Below are 18,390 nucleotides of genomic sequence, written 5' to 3'. Positions count from 1 at the left end.
GGACTCCTCAGCAGTGTACGGAGCTGAAACGTGGAGAACTACTATGACCATCATCAGGAAGGTACAAGTATTTATCAACAGTTGTCTACGCAAAATACTCAACATCCATTGGGCGGATACTATCAGCAACAGAGTTTTGTGGGAGAGGACAAACCAGATTCCAACTGAAGAGGAAATTAGGAAAAGACGTTGGAAGTGGATCGGACATACATTAAGGAAATCACCAATGTGCATCACGACTCAATCCCTAACTTGGAATCCAGAAGGAAAGTGGAAAAGAGGAAAGCCAAAGAACACATTACGCCGGTAAATAGAAGCAGATATGAAAAGGATGAATGTTAACTGGAAAGAACTGGAAAGGAAGGCTCAGGACAGAGTTGGATGGAGAATGCTGTTGAGCGGCCTATGCTCCTCGACGAGGGGTGACAGGCGTAAGTAAGTAAGTCAGCAGTGTGCATCCACAATCCTGCACTCGCGAGATTCGAAACCAGAACCTATCAGTCTCGCTCCAGAGCACTTAACCGATGGACCGATAGAAAATTATTGTTAAATGAATAAATTATATATTCGATCATACATTAATTTATCCGTCTTGTAGGAATCCTGTGCGATGAGTTTATTTTCGGTGTAGTGCATTCGCACAGATATATTAACAAACTAACGATCAATTTACCTGCTCTTGTAGTACTAGGTAAGTAGGTCGGTCGTGAAAGCTACCGTTTCATCGCATTCTGTAGCGTCTATCAGTAAGGCTTAATGCAAGTCGAAATAAGTTAATTACATCATTAATTCTTTAACATGTAATAAACATACGACATTCAACTTTCACCTCATTCTTTGAGATCACTTACAGAGTGCAATTAAAGATACGAACAGTACAATAGGAACAGCAAACAATTCTCTTTGAACCTAACACACAATAATACCGTCATGCACTGTCCCATTGCTCTTGACAGATCAGGCAACCTGAAAGTCACGAGAACACCATCAGAGCATACGACAGGCTAGGTACCGCCAAATATACAAACCTACTATCTATTAAATAAGCTATAGTCAACTACAATTTTAAACTTGAGTTGAACATACAAAAAGGATTTGTTAGATTCCTCTCTACACCATTCTATAATTCTGATAAGTATATTTAATTATTTCTGTCTACTCCGTTCGGCACTCCTATTTTATAAAGGAGGATTTCGATCTACAGAAGAGTTTGTGTTATCTATGTTCATTTAGTTCATGTATTCTGAATGTAGAAGCATAATTTTCATAAGAGACTTCATTTTATGCTGATCGTTTCTCTGGATTTGTGTCTTTTATTCGATGTATTGAGATTCATCTCACTGATCGTTCATAGTAGACGGATCCATGGAAAACTGCAAATGTTTGAGATTAAGTTTTCAGTAAAAATCACACTCCAACATACAGGATTAGCTCATTAAATGGTCAAAAAGACTCTTGATAATGCAACCATACTGCAGACTTATTGAAGACTGTAAAATAGATGGATAACTTCACACTGATTTACTATAATTGATTATGATTGTTATTAGAGTTGATATTTCCACTGAGATTTCTTGACTACTACTATTCACATAACTCATACATTACAACACCACCACCACCAACAACAACATCAATATTCACAGTTACACTTTTCCTTCTACTAATTATATACTTCTCATATTTCTTTATTGTCCTTCCTTAACAACTTCATTTATCATTATAACGTTGTGGAGACTGTTAAATTTTATTGAAATCACTAATCGATCAAAATCTAGATGTTAGGCGTTTGAATGTGAGACCGAATTCGACCAAATTTCGACTGTGGATTGTGGGTGTTTCCTGATGAGCGATCCCATACAAGGGTGAAATGGTCATCCAATTTTTCAAGGCACCAAATACATATGCGTTACACATATCATTCGATTTGTGTGAGGGCTAGAATGCTATCTTGGCGCTCAAATCTAAACAGATGGTTTTCTTTGAAAGCCAATCCTCGAGCTTTTGACCTACAGGTCTAATCAACAAGGCAGTAGAGCAATATTAAAAGATACGGTCCCATTGTAGCCGATGATCAACAATAGGTTCATACGCCATTTGTTTGCTCAGGATCCTGTAGCTCATGTGCAGTATTGTTTTGGAATCAGGGTTTTCTAATCCCCCTTGGGTGAACTTTCCGTGTCCACCAACCCGGCTAAAGCGCCGGACATTCGCTTTTCGTCCTCTCAATATCGTAAATAACACCCACTTTGAGAGAAGGTAGTGATTAGGACTTCCCTGACAGTGGCTGTATATGCGTGACCATGTGAGAGTATTTCGACAGGGAGAGATGACTCTCCCCAACCTCGGTCGTACTAGAGAGTTTGAGAGCCTTATTTGGATTTAGCTCACTTGATCTATTCAAAATACATCTTTTTCGCATTAAATCATTTCACAAACAATAAGTTAATCCGAGGATGCAAAAAAGGTACTTGAGACAAATGATGATACTTTAACAAGATTACAGTACTCTATTTTTAATAGTTCTGTGTTGCCATTGTTATTAGTGATGATGAATTCATAGTTTTGTGTTTTTCAACTCCTTCTACCACTTAACTGTGAATCAGTCAATTCTTAGGAATATTAAAATCCATCATCACAAGTGGATAATGTGCAAGGTGAATTGTAGTAACTGGTACCTTAATGTGTACATTCATACACCTACACATAGATAAGTAAAAAAATCGGTACTCTTATTATTCGATACCATACACTCTTGTGATTAGAGTTTAAAAAAGTCTCAACACAATATGTATAGAATTCCAATAGAAGTCATGTTTTGATCGAGATAATGAATTGAGGAATGTTAGATCACCAATGAAAACTTGGAATCACCGGACGACCGTTTCGTCCTAGCACGGAACTCCTCAACAGTGCGCCGTCCAGTGCTTCCAGGTTTTCAATGATGGTCGAACATCAAGTAATTCATGATCGCAATCAAAATTCAACAATCTTCATAACCTAATGCTGAGACGTTTTGTTTTTCGAAAGCCTTTATACTGTGATTAGTTGTCATTCATATTCATTTTGTAATTGTTTGCTATCACTTTTGCTTGCATAAAAGCATTCGTCTAGCTTTCGCCAACTTGCGTCATTTATGGAGTAGGCAAGACATCCGTCTAGCAACCAAAGGACGGCTTTACTGTGCAACAGTTCCTTCCGTCCTGCTTTATGGCAGTGAAACATGGCCGATAAGAGTAAAGGATATTCGTAGGCTACTAGTATTCAATCATAGATGTCTTCGAAGCATTGCTCGTATATCCCGGGACCACCGAGTAAGTAATGCAGTTGTTAGGAAACGGGTACTAGGTAAGGATGGCGAATCGATTGATGAAGTAGTGAAACTTCATCAGTTGAGATGACTGGGACACGTGTTACGTATGTCCAACCACCGACTGCCCCGACGTGCAATGCTTTATGGTGTAGGAGTAGGTTGAAAGAAAGCTAGGGGCGGCCAGGCCAAATCGTGGCACAAATCCATGAAGTCACTGACAAGTGGACTGAGCCATGTTAGTAGGTGTAGACTACCTGGTTGGGATCCGCAAGATGATAACAACCAATGGTTAGAGACCTTGAATGACATGGATCAAAATCGTTTGCAATGGCTCAGGTGCATCCACTCTTTGTGTTCTACCAAATTCTAATTCTCTGAATTCCTCATGCTCCTATCCTTTTTCTCTTTCCGAATTTATTTCACTGTATTATACTTCTTCAATAACATCTTCAAACCCTAATCTTCCACATAATGCTTATACTCTTACTAGTTCTACCACTATTGGATTTGAATCGACAACTGCATCTCTGTGGTAATGTGGTATGGCAACTCGAACTGATGTACGTACGCACGAAGTTCTACGTTGTGACTGACTGAACTGACCATAAAAGCATTTTACACTGTTCAGCATATTTATTGTATGAATTTGACCGTTCCTTTTTTTAAAGTACAGAGGCAAAGTAGTAGGAAATTAATATGAATCAGCTTAGTGGTAATATCTTCTTTAAGTTTCTCATTAAATTCGGTTTACCATAAGTTGCAAATGCTTTATCAAACATGATAGTTTGTCAATCACGATAACTTTAAAATGGAAATGCACTAGAGTAAATCCTGATAATAACTGACAGTGTAATCTTGGTTGCACGTTTCTTCCTATTCAGGACTCATTAATTGGATGCACAAGTTTCCTAGCATTGATGCGAACATCGAAACTTGAGCTTAGTACCTTTGGCTTGAAATGTGTAATACGTTAATTATTGGGCCAATGAGTCCATTTGCAATCTTTAGCATCAACAATAGATGAATTCAAAACAATTATAGATGAAATACGATAAATACATGTTGGAAAAGATGTCATATCACATCACATAACCATAGCAGAAAGATGCCATTTGTTCTGTGATCTAAACTTACTGTTCATTTCTTCACGTCTTGATTTTATACCCGTTTCCCTGCCTCTTCAAAGTTTTACAAATGTGGGTTAGCTAGTTTCCAGGAGAGATATCTATAATTTGATTAAAATTTCTTCATCTGGGAGCTGGTTTATCTTCTCCTATGGTAGGTAGTTGCTGATGGTATATGACCAACGGACATACAGTATCTTGCGTAGGCAATTGTTTATAAATACTTGTAAGATTTTGATGATGATTGTGGTAGTAGTTCTCCACGCTTCATATCCATGCAGTAGGACTGTCTTGATGTTCGTATTGTCCGTATAGTCAACAAGATTCCATTTTCGCTAATGACACACCAATCAACAAACGAGAACCAAAACGTTAATGCTTTTTGGTCCTAAAGCTTCTTCCAGTCCAGTGTGTTCATTCAGATGATGTTAGCAGGTAAATTAATTATCTGTCCTACTCTACTCTTTCATGACTAGCAACTCACGCAATACAATAATCTATGCATCCATAACTCAGTCATATGTGATACGAAGCGAAGCAATGCGTAAATAATCAACTGATAACCTAAAAGTGTACTTTACTGACGACCTTAGGTGACTTGTAAGCCGATGAGGGAACACCGCCTAATTATAAAACACTTAACAATACAAAGCAATAAAATAACAACATTAGTCTTAATAATCAACCCTCACAAGTCAAATTATCTTTTGTAGTAAGGAAAAAAGGTTACCTTTATATTATTAAGAGTCAGGCTAGTGTTGTATGTTAGGGTTATCACTTCATACAGCTTTTGTCACCAAATAACATCAGTCATTGTGTAAAAAGGTTAAGGTTAGCTATTGAGGATAAGGCTGAAGTTTTGAGTTGAGTTTTCAAATTCAAGTTAGGGTTTTCATTACAGACCGACATCAGCTTTAATGCAATGCTTTGCTGTTTGTAAACTTAAGAAACTTGAAGTTGAGATTTAGAGTTTCACAAAGTACTTAACTACTCTCTGAATCATATCAAGTACTTTAACATACAATCTATCTTGAAAAACAAGCTTATTTTATCATTTACTTAAAGCACCATCTTAAAGTTTCATCTGGTTAATAATAACATACAAGTTGATGTTTCAGAGAAGAGAAGATAACTGTATTACGAAAAAACTAGGCGGCAATGATGTGCTGTTGATCCTGGAAGTAAATCAATGAATACATAGACTGTGAAACTACGATGCACAAAAGACTAGGAAATACAATATGTGCTATAAACAAAGAATTCAGCATTAAAATCACCCAACTAAACTCAAGATTCAATTACAATAGATTACAGACCAAAACGTGGCACAAATCCATGAAGTCACTGACAAGTGGACTGAGCCATGTTAGTAGGTGTAGATTACCTGGTTGGGATTCGCGAGAGGATAGCAACCGATGGTTAGAGATCTTGAATGACATGGCTCGAAATCGTTTGCAATGGCGAAGGTGCATCCACTCTTTGCGTTCTCCCAAATTCTAATCTTCTGAATTCTTCATGTCTATGTCTTTTTTCTTTTTCCAAACTTATTTCATTGGATTATGCTCCTCTAATAACATCTTCAAACCCTAATCTTTCACATACTGCTTATACTCTTACTAGTTCTACCACTATTGGATTTGAATCGACAACTGCATCTTTGTGCTAATGTGGTTGGTATGGCAACTCGAACTGATGTACGTACGTACGCACGAAGTTCTACGTTGTGACTGACTGACTGACAGATCATATAAAAACTTCAAACTACAGGATGATGACAGAAATGCATACAATGCCAACTGTTCACATAATTACACGTAATATATAATGGGTAACAATTCATTTTGTATTGTTTATTTGAGTCTTCCAATTGATGTTTAGGACTGCAATTGATCAGTCTCTCATTAGTATATATGCATCCTTTGTGGATCGCTTCGATATTGCCTTAAGCCACAAGCATCAACTCTGTGATTTAGGTTTATCCAGTTGATGAGTCCCGAATCGGACGAAACGCACGTCCTGGATACTATTGCTAGTGTTATAACTAGAGCTTTAGATTCTTGCTATGCCGTGTACTACTAAACTGCTTGAACGATGAAACCCGCAACGTTGCAAGAGAGAAGACAGAACACAAGTAAGTAGGAATGTTATTACCAAAACAGTGTCAGATATAGTATAAAAATCTCAAGTATTTATAGTTTTTGGCTGAAAGTAAATCATTTTGGATAGTCAATAGGCACATAGGGGGTTCCTTCTTATTCATCTTTTAGGGAAGCTACACGTCGACATTCTGGAATGTTCCCCTAGTAGTGACTGGATAGAATGTCTTCGGCTCTTTCTGGGTTTCTTAAGGCTTCCTTGAGTTTTCCAACGAGCCATTCTTACAGCTAGTCACTACCCATCTTTGCTTGTAATCAGTAATAATGTTTCAAAAGAATAGATTATCAAATTTGTCACTTTGCACTTGAATTTCTTTGTCATAACATCTTTATAAATTTACTTTATTAGAATGGAATGACCCCATTTTTAATAGCTGCTTCTAAAGGAAATGAATTGCTGATGGAGATTTTGGTTAGACGAAACTGTAATATCAATGCAACAGATACGGTAAGTTAGAATGAAATTTGTGTACAGTTTATTGAATTAATGTAGTACAAACAGATATATCGTCTATGATAATACGCTGAATAGAGCTAACTAGATGTAGTGGCTAGGCTTACATCTCATGATGGTTTAATAAAGCTATATTGGTCGGAATACTTATTGCTTCTGGTTCTACCGTAGTAGGTAGGTTGATTGGAAGGCTGTAAGACCAAGGTAGCTAAGTAATAATCCTAAGACGACGTCGTACAAATGACTGTGAGATTTTCTGTCAGAAATCAGTGCCTGTAATGTTGCTGTCTCCTCATAATAAGAGGGGGTTTGAAATGTCGGGAATGTCAACAGAAAATCCGATCTTAGTTTTACTGTGGTGTATGCTACTTATGTCTGTCAACATTAGTAGTATATATCACCAGTCAGAAGTGGAAGGCCTGACAGTAGAAGGTTGCGAAGATCGAATCAAAGAAAACGGGAACAGAGAGTTATTGTTATAGAAATGAAAGAACGATCAAGTTTGAGACAATTGATGGAGGATTTTCAAGTGAAGTATTGAATGTATGGTTTTCACATTCTACCAAAGAAATCTGTAATTTTTGTATTAACGAATAAATTGGTCATCACCACCTGAATGTTCTTTCATTACATTTGATGTCGCTGCCAAAGAGGAGCCAAAGAGAGTGCAGTTTTGTGGTCACCGTTGAGAGGCCTGGAATGGGGTGCTAGTTGAGGCGGTCTAGTACGAAAGGGTGACGTCAAGTAAATTCTTCTTGCGGGTTGGTGTTGGCTGTAACAGTTGCTGTCAAAGGAGAGTATCAGTGAGACATACGGCTACTGGGTGTACATCGAATGTAGAAGGCTCAGCAGGTTGCTAGAGCGTCGGCGTCAGACATCCCAGGTGTTAGGCGGGCCTCGGATTTAGATGGCTCGGCGAACCTGACATTCTGACGGATACTGTGGCCCAAACTGTGGCAGAGAAGGAAGTAGCGTGGCTAGCAGGACGAACGGAAGAGCGACCGTATAAAGGGGGAACGAGTGCGGTGTGTGCTACTTATGTCTGTCGACATAAGTAGTATGTAAGACAAATCGGAAGTGGAATGCATGGCAGAAGAGGACTAATAACATGGAATTGAAGAAAACAGAAAGGGGGATAGAAAGGAATTGTGAATTGGAAGAACCATACAGAATGTGAAGGATAATTGATGAAAGATTTGCAAATGAAGTATTTGTTGTACGCTCTCATATTTTAACACGATATTCTGTAATTACGTATTAGATAATAAATTGGTTGTTCCCTTCTGCGTTCTCGTTCACAATACTATGAATTTCTGCCATCAACAGTAAGGTATGATAAACATGGAGCTAACACATAAAGCTACTCACAAAAAGGCGCTGTATAGCCGACCTCAACTTACTGTTCCTTTGGTTTCTGTGGTCGCGCTCTCGAATTTCCAAGATCACAACGAACATAATTTCGTTCAAACTCTCCTAAAACGAAGTATGATCCACAATGTTGGCAACTGGGAAGTGACAACCAACCTCATACTTCTAACGACACTAGAGATCATTGCGTTCACAATCAAATGCTTGGAAGTCATTCTGAAGTTATAGGACTTCCAACTATGATAATAAGCTGAAATTGTATTCGACACTCATTGAACAGCACCAATTCTCTTCAAATCACAGCGACACGTTCTTGAATTGTGTCAATCAGCGCAAAAGCCAAGTAGTCAGCGTTCACTTACATTTGCACTAGTCAATTTGATATCTGATAAAGACTACTTCTTCTTATGAAAACTGTCGATGATGATATCATCCAAAGAGTCAAAGAAAGCTCCACATTTAGATCAGTGAGTTTATGATCAGTAATTATTGTACAGAAAATTTATATTTAAAACTGTTTAGCAACACTATTCAGTTGGATTCCATTATTGGATCACACTGTACAAATAATCAACGCACACAATTCTTTCAGAATCATTCTCTGTTGTCTCATACTACTCAGTAATTGGTTTCGGATGAGTCCACCTAACGACATATTTATATTATTCATCGATGCGTTATTCAGCTTTTGTCGGAGTATTACTTCCTTTGATAAAGTGTTCACTACACTGATGATAAACAACGTACAGGGAATTGAAGCCATATTTCATTCTTTTTTTTATCTCAATACACGTTAGAATCTAATAAGAACTGGGTCTAATGATTAATTCAGCTTGTAAGGAACATTACTGTCAAACTGTATGACACTTTTTACAAACGATTCATCCAGATTTTCATCGTATATTCATGAATAATTTATTTCAGTTAGAATATCCCTGAAACTCTAGTAGGGATCTTTTGTGAACTGACGAAATGCAGTTCACTAGTTAAATTGTGTCTTTCTTATAATGAAATCTTGAAGATCATGAATTCGATTTCGTCTGAATTTATGACTTTGCACTGTCTATGAGTGTTTTTTGAGCTATATAAGTGGTTGTCTAAAACGTGGGAGGATATTTTCTCTTGACAGACTCGAAAAGGTAATTGACAGTCTAAGATGATGATCATAAAGTCGAAGGGAAATAACTCTTTAATTAATTACCTCTGTGAAACTGTAACCTTAATAATCGCTACAGAAATCCGCGTGTTATCGATATCTCCAACATTTTTCGACCCATTCTTCAGTTTTTCTTCACGTTGCCATCGCTGAAGATATTGTTTATCCAATGGAAATACTTTACAACCATAACAGGATAACTTCGCTATTTAGGCAAACAATGATTGACAAATCCACTATCTTAAATAAAGTTGTTTCATATGCTTATTTAGATTCTTGATCAGTTATGCCAACTATCTTGATGATCAACCTTATTATATACACTAACATCAATTATAAAGTTTAAGTTCACTAATAGATAATGAATGGAACATTTAACCATTTGTAGAAATACTAACTAATCAGTAGTATAGTAATATCGATTGAAAGAATCCATTATGAAGAGGATGATATACTATGATCATAAATAATCTTAAATGTTCCAATTACTTTGCATACCATTAATGAAATAAGAATGATTTAAATTGTATATGTATATATATTCAATGTTACAATTGTGGTCTTAGGTATGTTTGTAAGTTAGAACATGCGAAATCTATCGAAGCATTCAACTAACCGACTGAGATAAACGTGAAGATGAGGTTCAAAATGACTACTGATCCGAACAACTGTATGATTCAATTAATATTGTTTGTTTGAATCTTCCCATTGATGTTTAGGAATCCAACTGGCCCGTCTCTTATTGGCATATGCGCATACTGTGCATATTCCCTCGATATAGCCTGACGAGTCCTAAATAGGACGAAACGCGCGTCAAACTGGATTCCACTGCTAGCCACTATCTATCTTTGCTTACAGCTGTATAATTATTTTAAAATGTATATATCAGTTAGTTACAAGCCATGACTCTTGTGATATCTGTGGAGATTAAGAGGTCTTTATGTCTGAAAAAGCAAAGGTTTCCTTTAATACCAAAGCAAAAGTTATTTGCAACATACCGTAGGGTAAATGGCAACTGATAATTATGTCGGAAGTCAGTAGTGACTATCAACAATCGAATGGAGACTAAGAACACAAAAGCATGGTAAAAAAAATACTTTCATGAAGTGCTCAAAAACTGAAAGTAACTGTAACAGGGATTTAGAGAATTTCATTATAACAGTAAATAAGGTAAATGTTACTACTTCATTAAAATCATGAACTGATCTAAGTTAGACCACCATTGAAAACCTGGAAGCACTGGATGGCCTTTTCGTTCTAGTATGCAATTCCTCGGTAGTGCGCATCGACGAACTCGTCACTGGGGATAGAACCCGGCACCTTTGATCTCATGAAAGAACGATTAATCTTTGGTCCTATTATTTTAATGTTTAACATCAATTAATATTTGACATTGAGCGACCACCTTCTATTGTCTTCGGTGAGTAACTGCCTTACTCGACAGGGTTGAACTACCCTAATAATCTTATTAAAACTCTGGAAGTTTCCTCTTGAAACTAGTTATTATTGAGCACTTGATAGTTTTCAGTAAAGGGTTGTTTAGATTGTTGAATTTCATTGGAAATTATGATTGTTCCTATTCAATGAAAATGCAATCCACGTTCATTATTGCGTACATTCAGAAATTATTAGAAATAAAACTGCTTACTGATCATTATTTAGTAGTATATTAATTAGTAATATAAAGCAATACAAAGAAATGAGTTAAACGAGGAGAGAATAAAGACAATACAAATGATGAAAATAATCATTATTATCCTAAAGTTATTTTAACTATTATTTGCATACGTGCATTATCCTCATTTAGATCTTTCCGACATCAGTACTAATGTATGTAGAGATTATTGAATGTTATTGATATCTCTAAACGATCTAAGTTAGACAATTGTTGGAAGCTGAGGAGCACTAGACAGCTGATTTTGTTCTAATGTATGATTTCTTGATAGTGCACATCAACAACCAAGTCACCAGGAATTGTGCCCAGGATCCTCAGATCTCTTAGAGAGAGGTTGAAATTCGAGATACCGACCCATTATCCATTGGTTTACATGTCTAACTTCAATCCATTCGCGACATTGTGTAGCCATATACCTCTGACTGCTGTATATAGCTGCCTCACACCCAACACCAATGAATTCTACTGGTTATGGCTTGTCACTAGAATTCGTTCAGATAAAATAACCCCATTCTTTGATGTGAATTACTCATTTGATTCCGACTTACGAACATGTTTGTTTCTTTTGTGAACAGAATTTTCAGAACAAAGTAAACCTCATCATCACTTCAAAACACCTCATTAGTTGGTTTATATATGGCTCAAAGTTAAGAAACGAACATGTATGAATAACAAAAACAAAACATTTAATATACTGAAATTTCATACAATTGGTTCCCTTTATGAATTTAAATAAAGCAAGAACAAACATTGATGCAGAATAGTATGAATTCATATTATTTCGAGGTTTCTCGTCAGCTGCTTACAAACCAAAATTGTGATAGAATTTTACATGAAGATAGTGTGAAACAATTGACATAAATGAGTGTAAATAACGTGATTACAATAATAACTATATATATATGCTAGAAACAGGTCAGAGGTCAAGAGAGGGAGGTTAATCCAGGGTGGGTGGTGTATTAATTTAGTGAAGTTCATAAATTGTGTGATAATTGTAGAGATTAATGGAATTGACTAATGATAAGGTAGATTACGTAATAATAATTAAATAGGGTTTGGAAAGTTAAGATGATTTAAGAGGATCAGGTGGTGGAAATGTGTGAATAAAATTTATTTTAAGAATTAGGCAATAGGGGGGGGAGTGTAAAATTATCTTAGAATAAGTAAATGAATAAAATAACCAAAACACAAAACAAACAGAAACAAAGGGATTACCAGGGTAGTGATAAGTTTATTAAAGTCTCTTTTTGGATGCATAAGTCCGGTTTCAGTTTCTTAATTGCAATGGCTTCAGCAAAGCGGAGAGTGGTAGTGGTTCTTTGTCTATTGATAATTTTAAACGCGCACATAATATCGACGGTATGCCCGGTGTCAAGTAGATGCCGAGCTATTGCACTGTTAAAAGCTTTAGTCCCTCGCAGCGTCAAGTTCTTCGGAATATGCTCAGAAATGCGAACCTGTACTCTTCTCTCAGTTCTTCCAATGTATGTGCTACGGCACGTACATGTGAATTGGTAAATGCAGTTGGAGCAACAGAGGGGAGAGGACTTGTCGATTTTCGTTTGTTTCAGTGAACAGTATGTTTTCCATAACGTAGTCACTTTGGCTACCGGGTAGGTCACTTTTAAAGCGGAATTAATTCTGTGATTGATAATTCCGGCGACTTCATCTCCTTTGAAACGTAAGGATAGGAAGCAGGTTTTCTTTTCAACTGTATCATGCTTAATCGGAGGGTTTGTATTAGCATATTTGTGGATGAATTTATCCGGATATGCATTTTCGCGTAGGCATTTGGTGATTGTAGTAATTTCTTCTTCGAGGCATTCTTTTGAGCAGATTTTTCGTGCGCGGTCAAAAAGGTTTCGCACAATACCCTTTTTATAGCTCATTGGACAGAAGCTGTTAAAGTTGAGATAAACTCCGCTCCAAGTATTTTTGCGGTGAATGTGTCTTTGTAGTGTGCCGTCCGATGTTCGCCTAATTCCAATATCTAGGAAATGGAATTTATCATCAACTTCATGTTCCATGGTAAATTCTATATCTTTGTGTACTTTATTGAACAGACTTAGTAGGTACATGGAGTGTTGGTGATTTTTGCAGACAAGGAACGTGTCATCCATATATCTGCAGTAGAGTGCGGTACTGTCGATTGCGTGCTTCAGTTTCTTTTGTTCCAGATGTCCCATAAAAATGTCGGCAAGAATTGGGCCTAGAGGGCTGCCCATTGCTATTCCATCAATCTGTCGGTACAGAACATTGTTAAATTTAAATTGTATGTTTTTTGTACACAAAAACAGGAGCTGTTTAAATTCCTGGGGTGGTAAAGGCAGGAGTTCTAAATATTCACATATGACCTCTGCCGTTTCTTCAAGGGGGATATTTGTGAAAAGCGAAGAGACATCAAATGAAACCATGAATTTGTCAGAGACATTAAGGTTGTCAAGTTTTTGTACAAATTCAAAGCTGTCTTTCAAACTGTAGGCTGCTAGTTTTTTGCGGATTGTTTCCAAGCATCTAGTAAGCCAACGGGCAAGTTTATGGAAAGGTGATTTGGCCATCGATAATATTGGTCTTATAGGGACGTCGGGTTTATGTGTTTTGGGTAGCCCATATAAGTATGGCAATTGTGACCCTTTTGGTTTAAGTTCGTTATACGTATGATTATCTATTAGATTTTTCTTAACAAGTTCTCTCAACTTTCTTAAGACACGTTTCTCTGTCGCATCTGTTAAGTCTTTCTGGGTATTGTCAATGATAAATCTAGTGGAGTTATTTAAAATGGTCATTACATTATTGATATATTCATCTCTGTTAAGAATGACTACACTGGAACCTTTATCCGGACGAAGTAGCATTATTGTTTCGTCTTTAATAAGTTTTTCCAATGCTTGATGGTGGTCTTCGGTGAACACCCTTGAGTGTGGGATTGGTGTCGTAACATACTGGTTTGTGATATCCACTAATTTAGATTTAAACCAACTGTGCTTTTCGTCGTTCATGGGTTTAAAGTCTGACAGTTGTTGATATAAGTATTCAAACTGGGTCTCAGTGTCTATTCTGTTGCATTTTCTTGGGATATGACACCAATACGACACCAATCCCACACTCAAGGGTGTTCACCGAAGACCACCATCAAGCATTGGAAAAACTTATTAAAGACGAAACAATAATGCTACTTCGTCCGGATAAGGGTTCCAGTGTAGTCATTCTTAACAGAGATGAATATATCAATAATGTAATGACCATTTTAAATAACTCCACTAGATTTATCATTGACAATACCCAGAAAGACTTAACAGATGCGACAGAGAAACGTGTCTTAAGAAAGTTGAGAGAACTTGTTAAGAAAAATCTAATAGATAATCATACGTATAACGAACTTAAACCAAAAGGGTCACAATTGCCATACTTATATGGGCTACCCAAAACACATAAACCCGACGTCCCTATAAGACCAATATTATCGATGGCCAAATCACCTTTCCATAAACTTGCCCGTTGGCTTACTAGATGCTTGGAAACAATCCGCAAAAAACTAGCAGCCTACAGTTTGAAAGACAGCTTTGAATTTGTACAAAAACTTGACAACCTTAATGTCTCTGACAAATTCATGGTTTCATTTGATGTCTCTTCGCTTTTCACAAATATCCCCCTTGAAGAAACGGCAGAGGTCATATGTGAATATTTAGAACTCCTGCCTTTACCACCCCAGGAATTTAAACAGCTCCTGTTTTTGTGTACAAAAAACATACAATTTAAATTTAACAATGTTCTGTACCGACAGATTGATGGAATAGCAATGGGCAGCCCTCTAGGCCCAATTCTTGCCGACATTTTTATGGGACATCTGGAACAAAAGAAACTGAAGCACGCAATCGACAGTACCGCACTCTACTGCAGATATATGGATGACACGTTCCTTGTCTGCAAAAATCACCAACACTCCATGTACCTACTAAGTCTGTTCAATAAAGTACACAAAGATATAGAATTTACCATGGAACATGAAGTTGATGATAAATTCCATTTCCTAGATATTGGAATTAGGCGAACATCGGACGGCACACTACAAAGACACATTCACCGCAAAAATACTTGGAGCGGAGTTTATCTCAACTTTAACAGCTTCTGTCCAATGAGCTATAAAAAGGGTATTGTGCGAAACCTTTTTGACCGCGCACGAAAAATCTGCTCAAAAGAATGCCTTGAAGAAGAAATTACTACAATCACCAAATGCCTACGCGAAAATGCATATCCGGATAAATTCATCCACAAATATGCTAATACAAACCCTCCGATTAAGCATGATACAGTTGAAAAGAAAACCTGCTTCCTATCCTTACGTTTCAAAGGAGATGAAGTCGCCGGAATTATCAATCACAGAATTAATTCCGCTTTAAAAGTGACCTACCCGGCAGCCAAAGTGACTACGTTATGGAAAACATACTGTTCACTGAAACAAACGAAAATCGACAAGTCCTCTCCCCTCTGTTGCTCCAACTGCATTTACCAATTCACATGTACGTGCCGTAGCACATACATTGGAAGAACTGAGAGAAGAGTACAGGTTCGCATTTCTGAGCATATTCCGAAGAACTTGACGCTGCGAGGGACTAAAGCTTTTAACAGTGCAATAGCTCGGCATCTACTTGACACCGGGCATACCGTCGATATTATGTGCGCGTTTAAAATTATCAATAGACAAAGAACCACTACCACTCTCCGCTTTGCTGAAGCCATTGCAATTAAGAAACTGAAACCGGACTTATGCATCCAAAAAGAGACTTTAATAAACTTATCACTACCCTGGTAATCCCTTTGTTTCTGTTTGTTTTGTGTTTTGGTTATTTTATTCATTTACTTATTCTAAGATAATTTTACACTCCCCCCCCTATTGCCTAATTCTTAAAATAAATTTTATTCACACATTTCCACCACCTGATCCTCTTAAATCATCTTAACTTTCCAAACCCTATTTAATTATTATTACGTAATCTACCTTATCATTAGTCAATTCCATTAATCTCTACAATTATCACACAATTTATGAACTTCACTAAATTAATACACCACCCACCCTGGATTAACCTCCCTCTCTTGACCTCTGACCTGTTTCTAGCATATATATATAGTTATTATTGTAATCACGTTATTTACACTCATTTATGTCAATTGTTTCACACTATCTTCATGTAAAATTCTATCACAATTTTGGTTTGTAAGCAGCTGACGAGAAACCTCGAAATAATATGAATTCATACTATTCTGCATCAATGTTTGTTCTTGCTTTATTTAATATACTGAAGTTGAACAAATGTATAGTTTACATTACGAATAAACTAGTAATGTAAACCAGAATCTTTGAATGTCTGTTTCGTCGCAGTATGTGATCCACAAGTAGTACGCATCTACGATATTGCCATAGATCCAACCCAAGATTTCCTGATCTCTCAGAGAGGGTTTAAAATTCATGCTTATAGACCAATAATAATCATTCTGTTACTTATGACTAGCAAGGAGCTCATATATATTGAGTGTGAATCAGTTGTTCATAAAAGGCTAAGATGTTTGTGAAATAGCATAAATGGATTGGCCTTATACTTGTAGACCGTTGGTTGACACCTTAATAGTCTGAAGTTTTATCATTCCCTTAGTCACCTGAATGTGATGCACTCAATCTGTGATAGGGTTGGAAATGTACCCTGCTGACGAGTTATCATACTAAAACTAATTCACCACCTAATACTTCCTGAATTTCAAAGTTATCTAATTAAGATCACTTCATGTTTTAAGCAACTCCGCCTGTAGCTCTTCTAGAGTTACTGCCTGTTCCAAGCCCGGGTAAAGGAGGAGGGTTGGGCATGGGTTTAGCGACCCCATCCCGAAGAAAAACTAACTCGCTAAAAAAACGCTAACCAGAAAAAATAATTCAAACCATTTAAACTCTGCCCTGGGAGTTGAAGGAATAAACAGATATGAAAAGGATGAATAACAACTGGAAAGGATTGTTCAGGACAGAGTTGGGTGGAGAATGCTGGTGGGCGGCCTATGCTCCTCCACGAAGGGTAGCAGGCGTAAGTAAGTAAGCATGTTTTAAACAATAAAGGTCGATAGTTTCTTCAAGCATTCCATGTTAAAACTGAAGTACAAATGTAACCAGTCTATATATCATTATCCTTATTGAAATGTAAATCTTATTATCATTCTTATATTGGCTTTTGTTTTTTTTTAGTATGGTAGAAATGCATTGCATTTTGTCTCCAAGAATGGTCATATTGATACATTATATTATTTATTATCAGTGGAATTACTCAAATCAAAAATTAATGAATTAGTAAGTAATCGATTATTATCGCTTAGAAACTAATCAACGTTATATTTGATTTGTTCCTATGTAGTAGTTAACAACTAACCAAAGAAGGATGGATTCTATCAGGGTTAAGAACGATATTATGTTTCATTAGCAAAGACGGATAGTGGCTAACAGTGGAATCCACTTTCACGCTCGTTTCATCCTATTCAGGACTCGTCAGCTGAATGTACCTGAATCTCACAGTTGATGTTCAATCTGGAACTCGAACCTAGTACCTTTCACTTCAAATGCCATCACGTTATCCACTCAGCTACTCAGTCTTGATAGCCACCTGCTTGTGCAGTGGGGTGAAGTTATATTCACTTGATGTTGTATACTTGTAATACGCACAGTATGCACATATGGCCAATAAGAGACTGACCAGTTACAGTCCTAAACATCAATGGGAAGATTCAAACAAACAATACTAAGTGAATTCGATGTTATGTTTCTATCTCAGATTTTAAAAGCTAAAGAGAGTTGGCAGCAGAGTCCAATCGACTTTCGGGTTCATACTGGTTGGTATTCATCAGTAAGGAGTGACTAAAATCTCGCACCAATCGATGCTGCATATGGGATTATATCCTGGATTATTCAGTTTTACTTGTAATCACTCCAAATTTAAACAGAGTACATGATATCTATTCAACTAGACTAGTAACCATATAGTAATAGACGTTTTCTCAGGGTACACATGTTCCAGTAAAAATAGATTAATGACCATTCCTAATATTAACAATCGAATAATACAAGCTCTTATATATGAATACATACCAGCTGACTACATTTATG

The 18,390-nt window shown here is 36.8% G+C and overlaps 1 protein-coding gene across 1 annotated transcript in view; it reads left to right on the top strand.

Annotated features, from left to right (window-relative positions):
• Smp_198360 (putative ankyrin repeat-containing) overlaps positions 1-18,390 on the top strand; it is a gene marked incomplete at both ends in the record, with an annotated part of 51,927 nt that overhangs the window by 13,815 nt on the left and 19,722 nt on the right. Inside the window, 2 exons of the mRNA XM_018798557.1 lie at positions 6,943-7,041; positions 17,479-17,580. Of these exons, the coding sequence (XP_018653487.1) occupies positions 6,943-7,041; positions 17,479-17,580 (201 nt within the window). The remainder of the gene's footprint in view (positions 1-6,942; positions 7,042-17,478; positions 17,581-18,390) is intronic.

Source organism: Schistosoma mansoni, chromosome 7, assembly GCF_000237925.1.
Source record: "Schistosoma mansoni strain Puerto Rico chromosome 7, complete genome".
In the NCBI taxonomy this organism is placed as follows: domain Eukaryota; kingdom Metazoa; phylum Platyhelminthes; class Trematoda; order Strigeidida; family Schistosomatidae; genus Schistosoma; species Schistosoma mansoni.
This window is presented reverse-complemented; position numbering and strand designations above follow the sequence as displayed.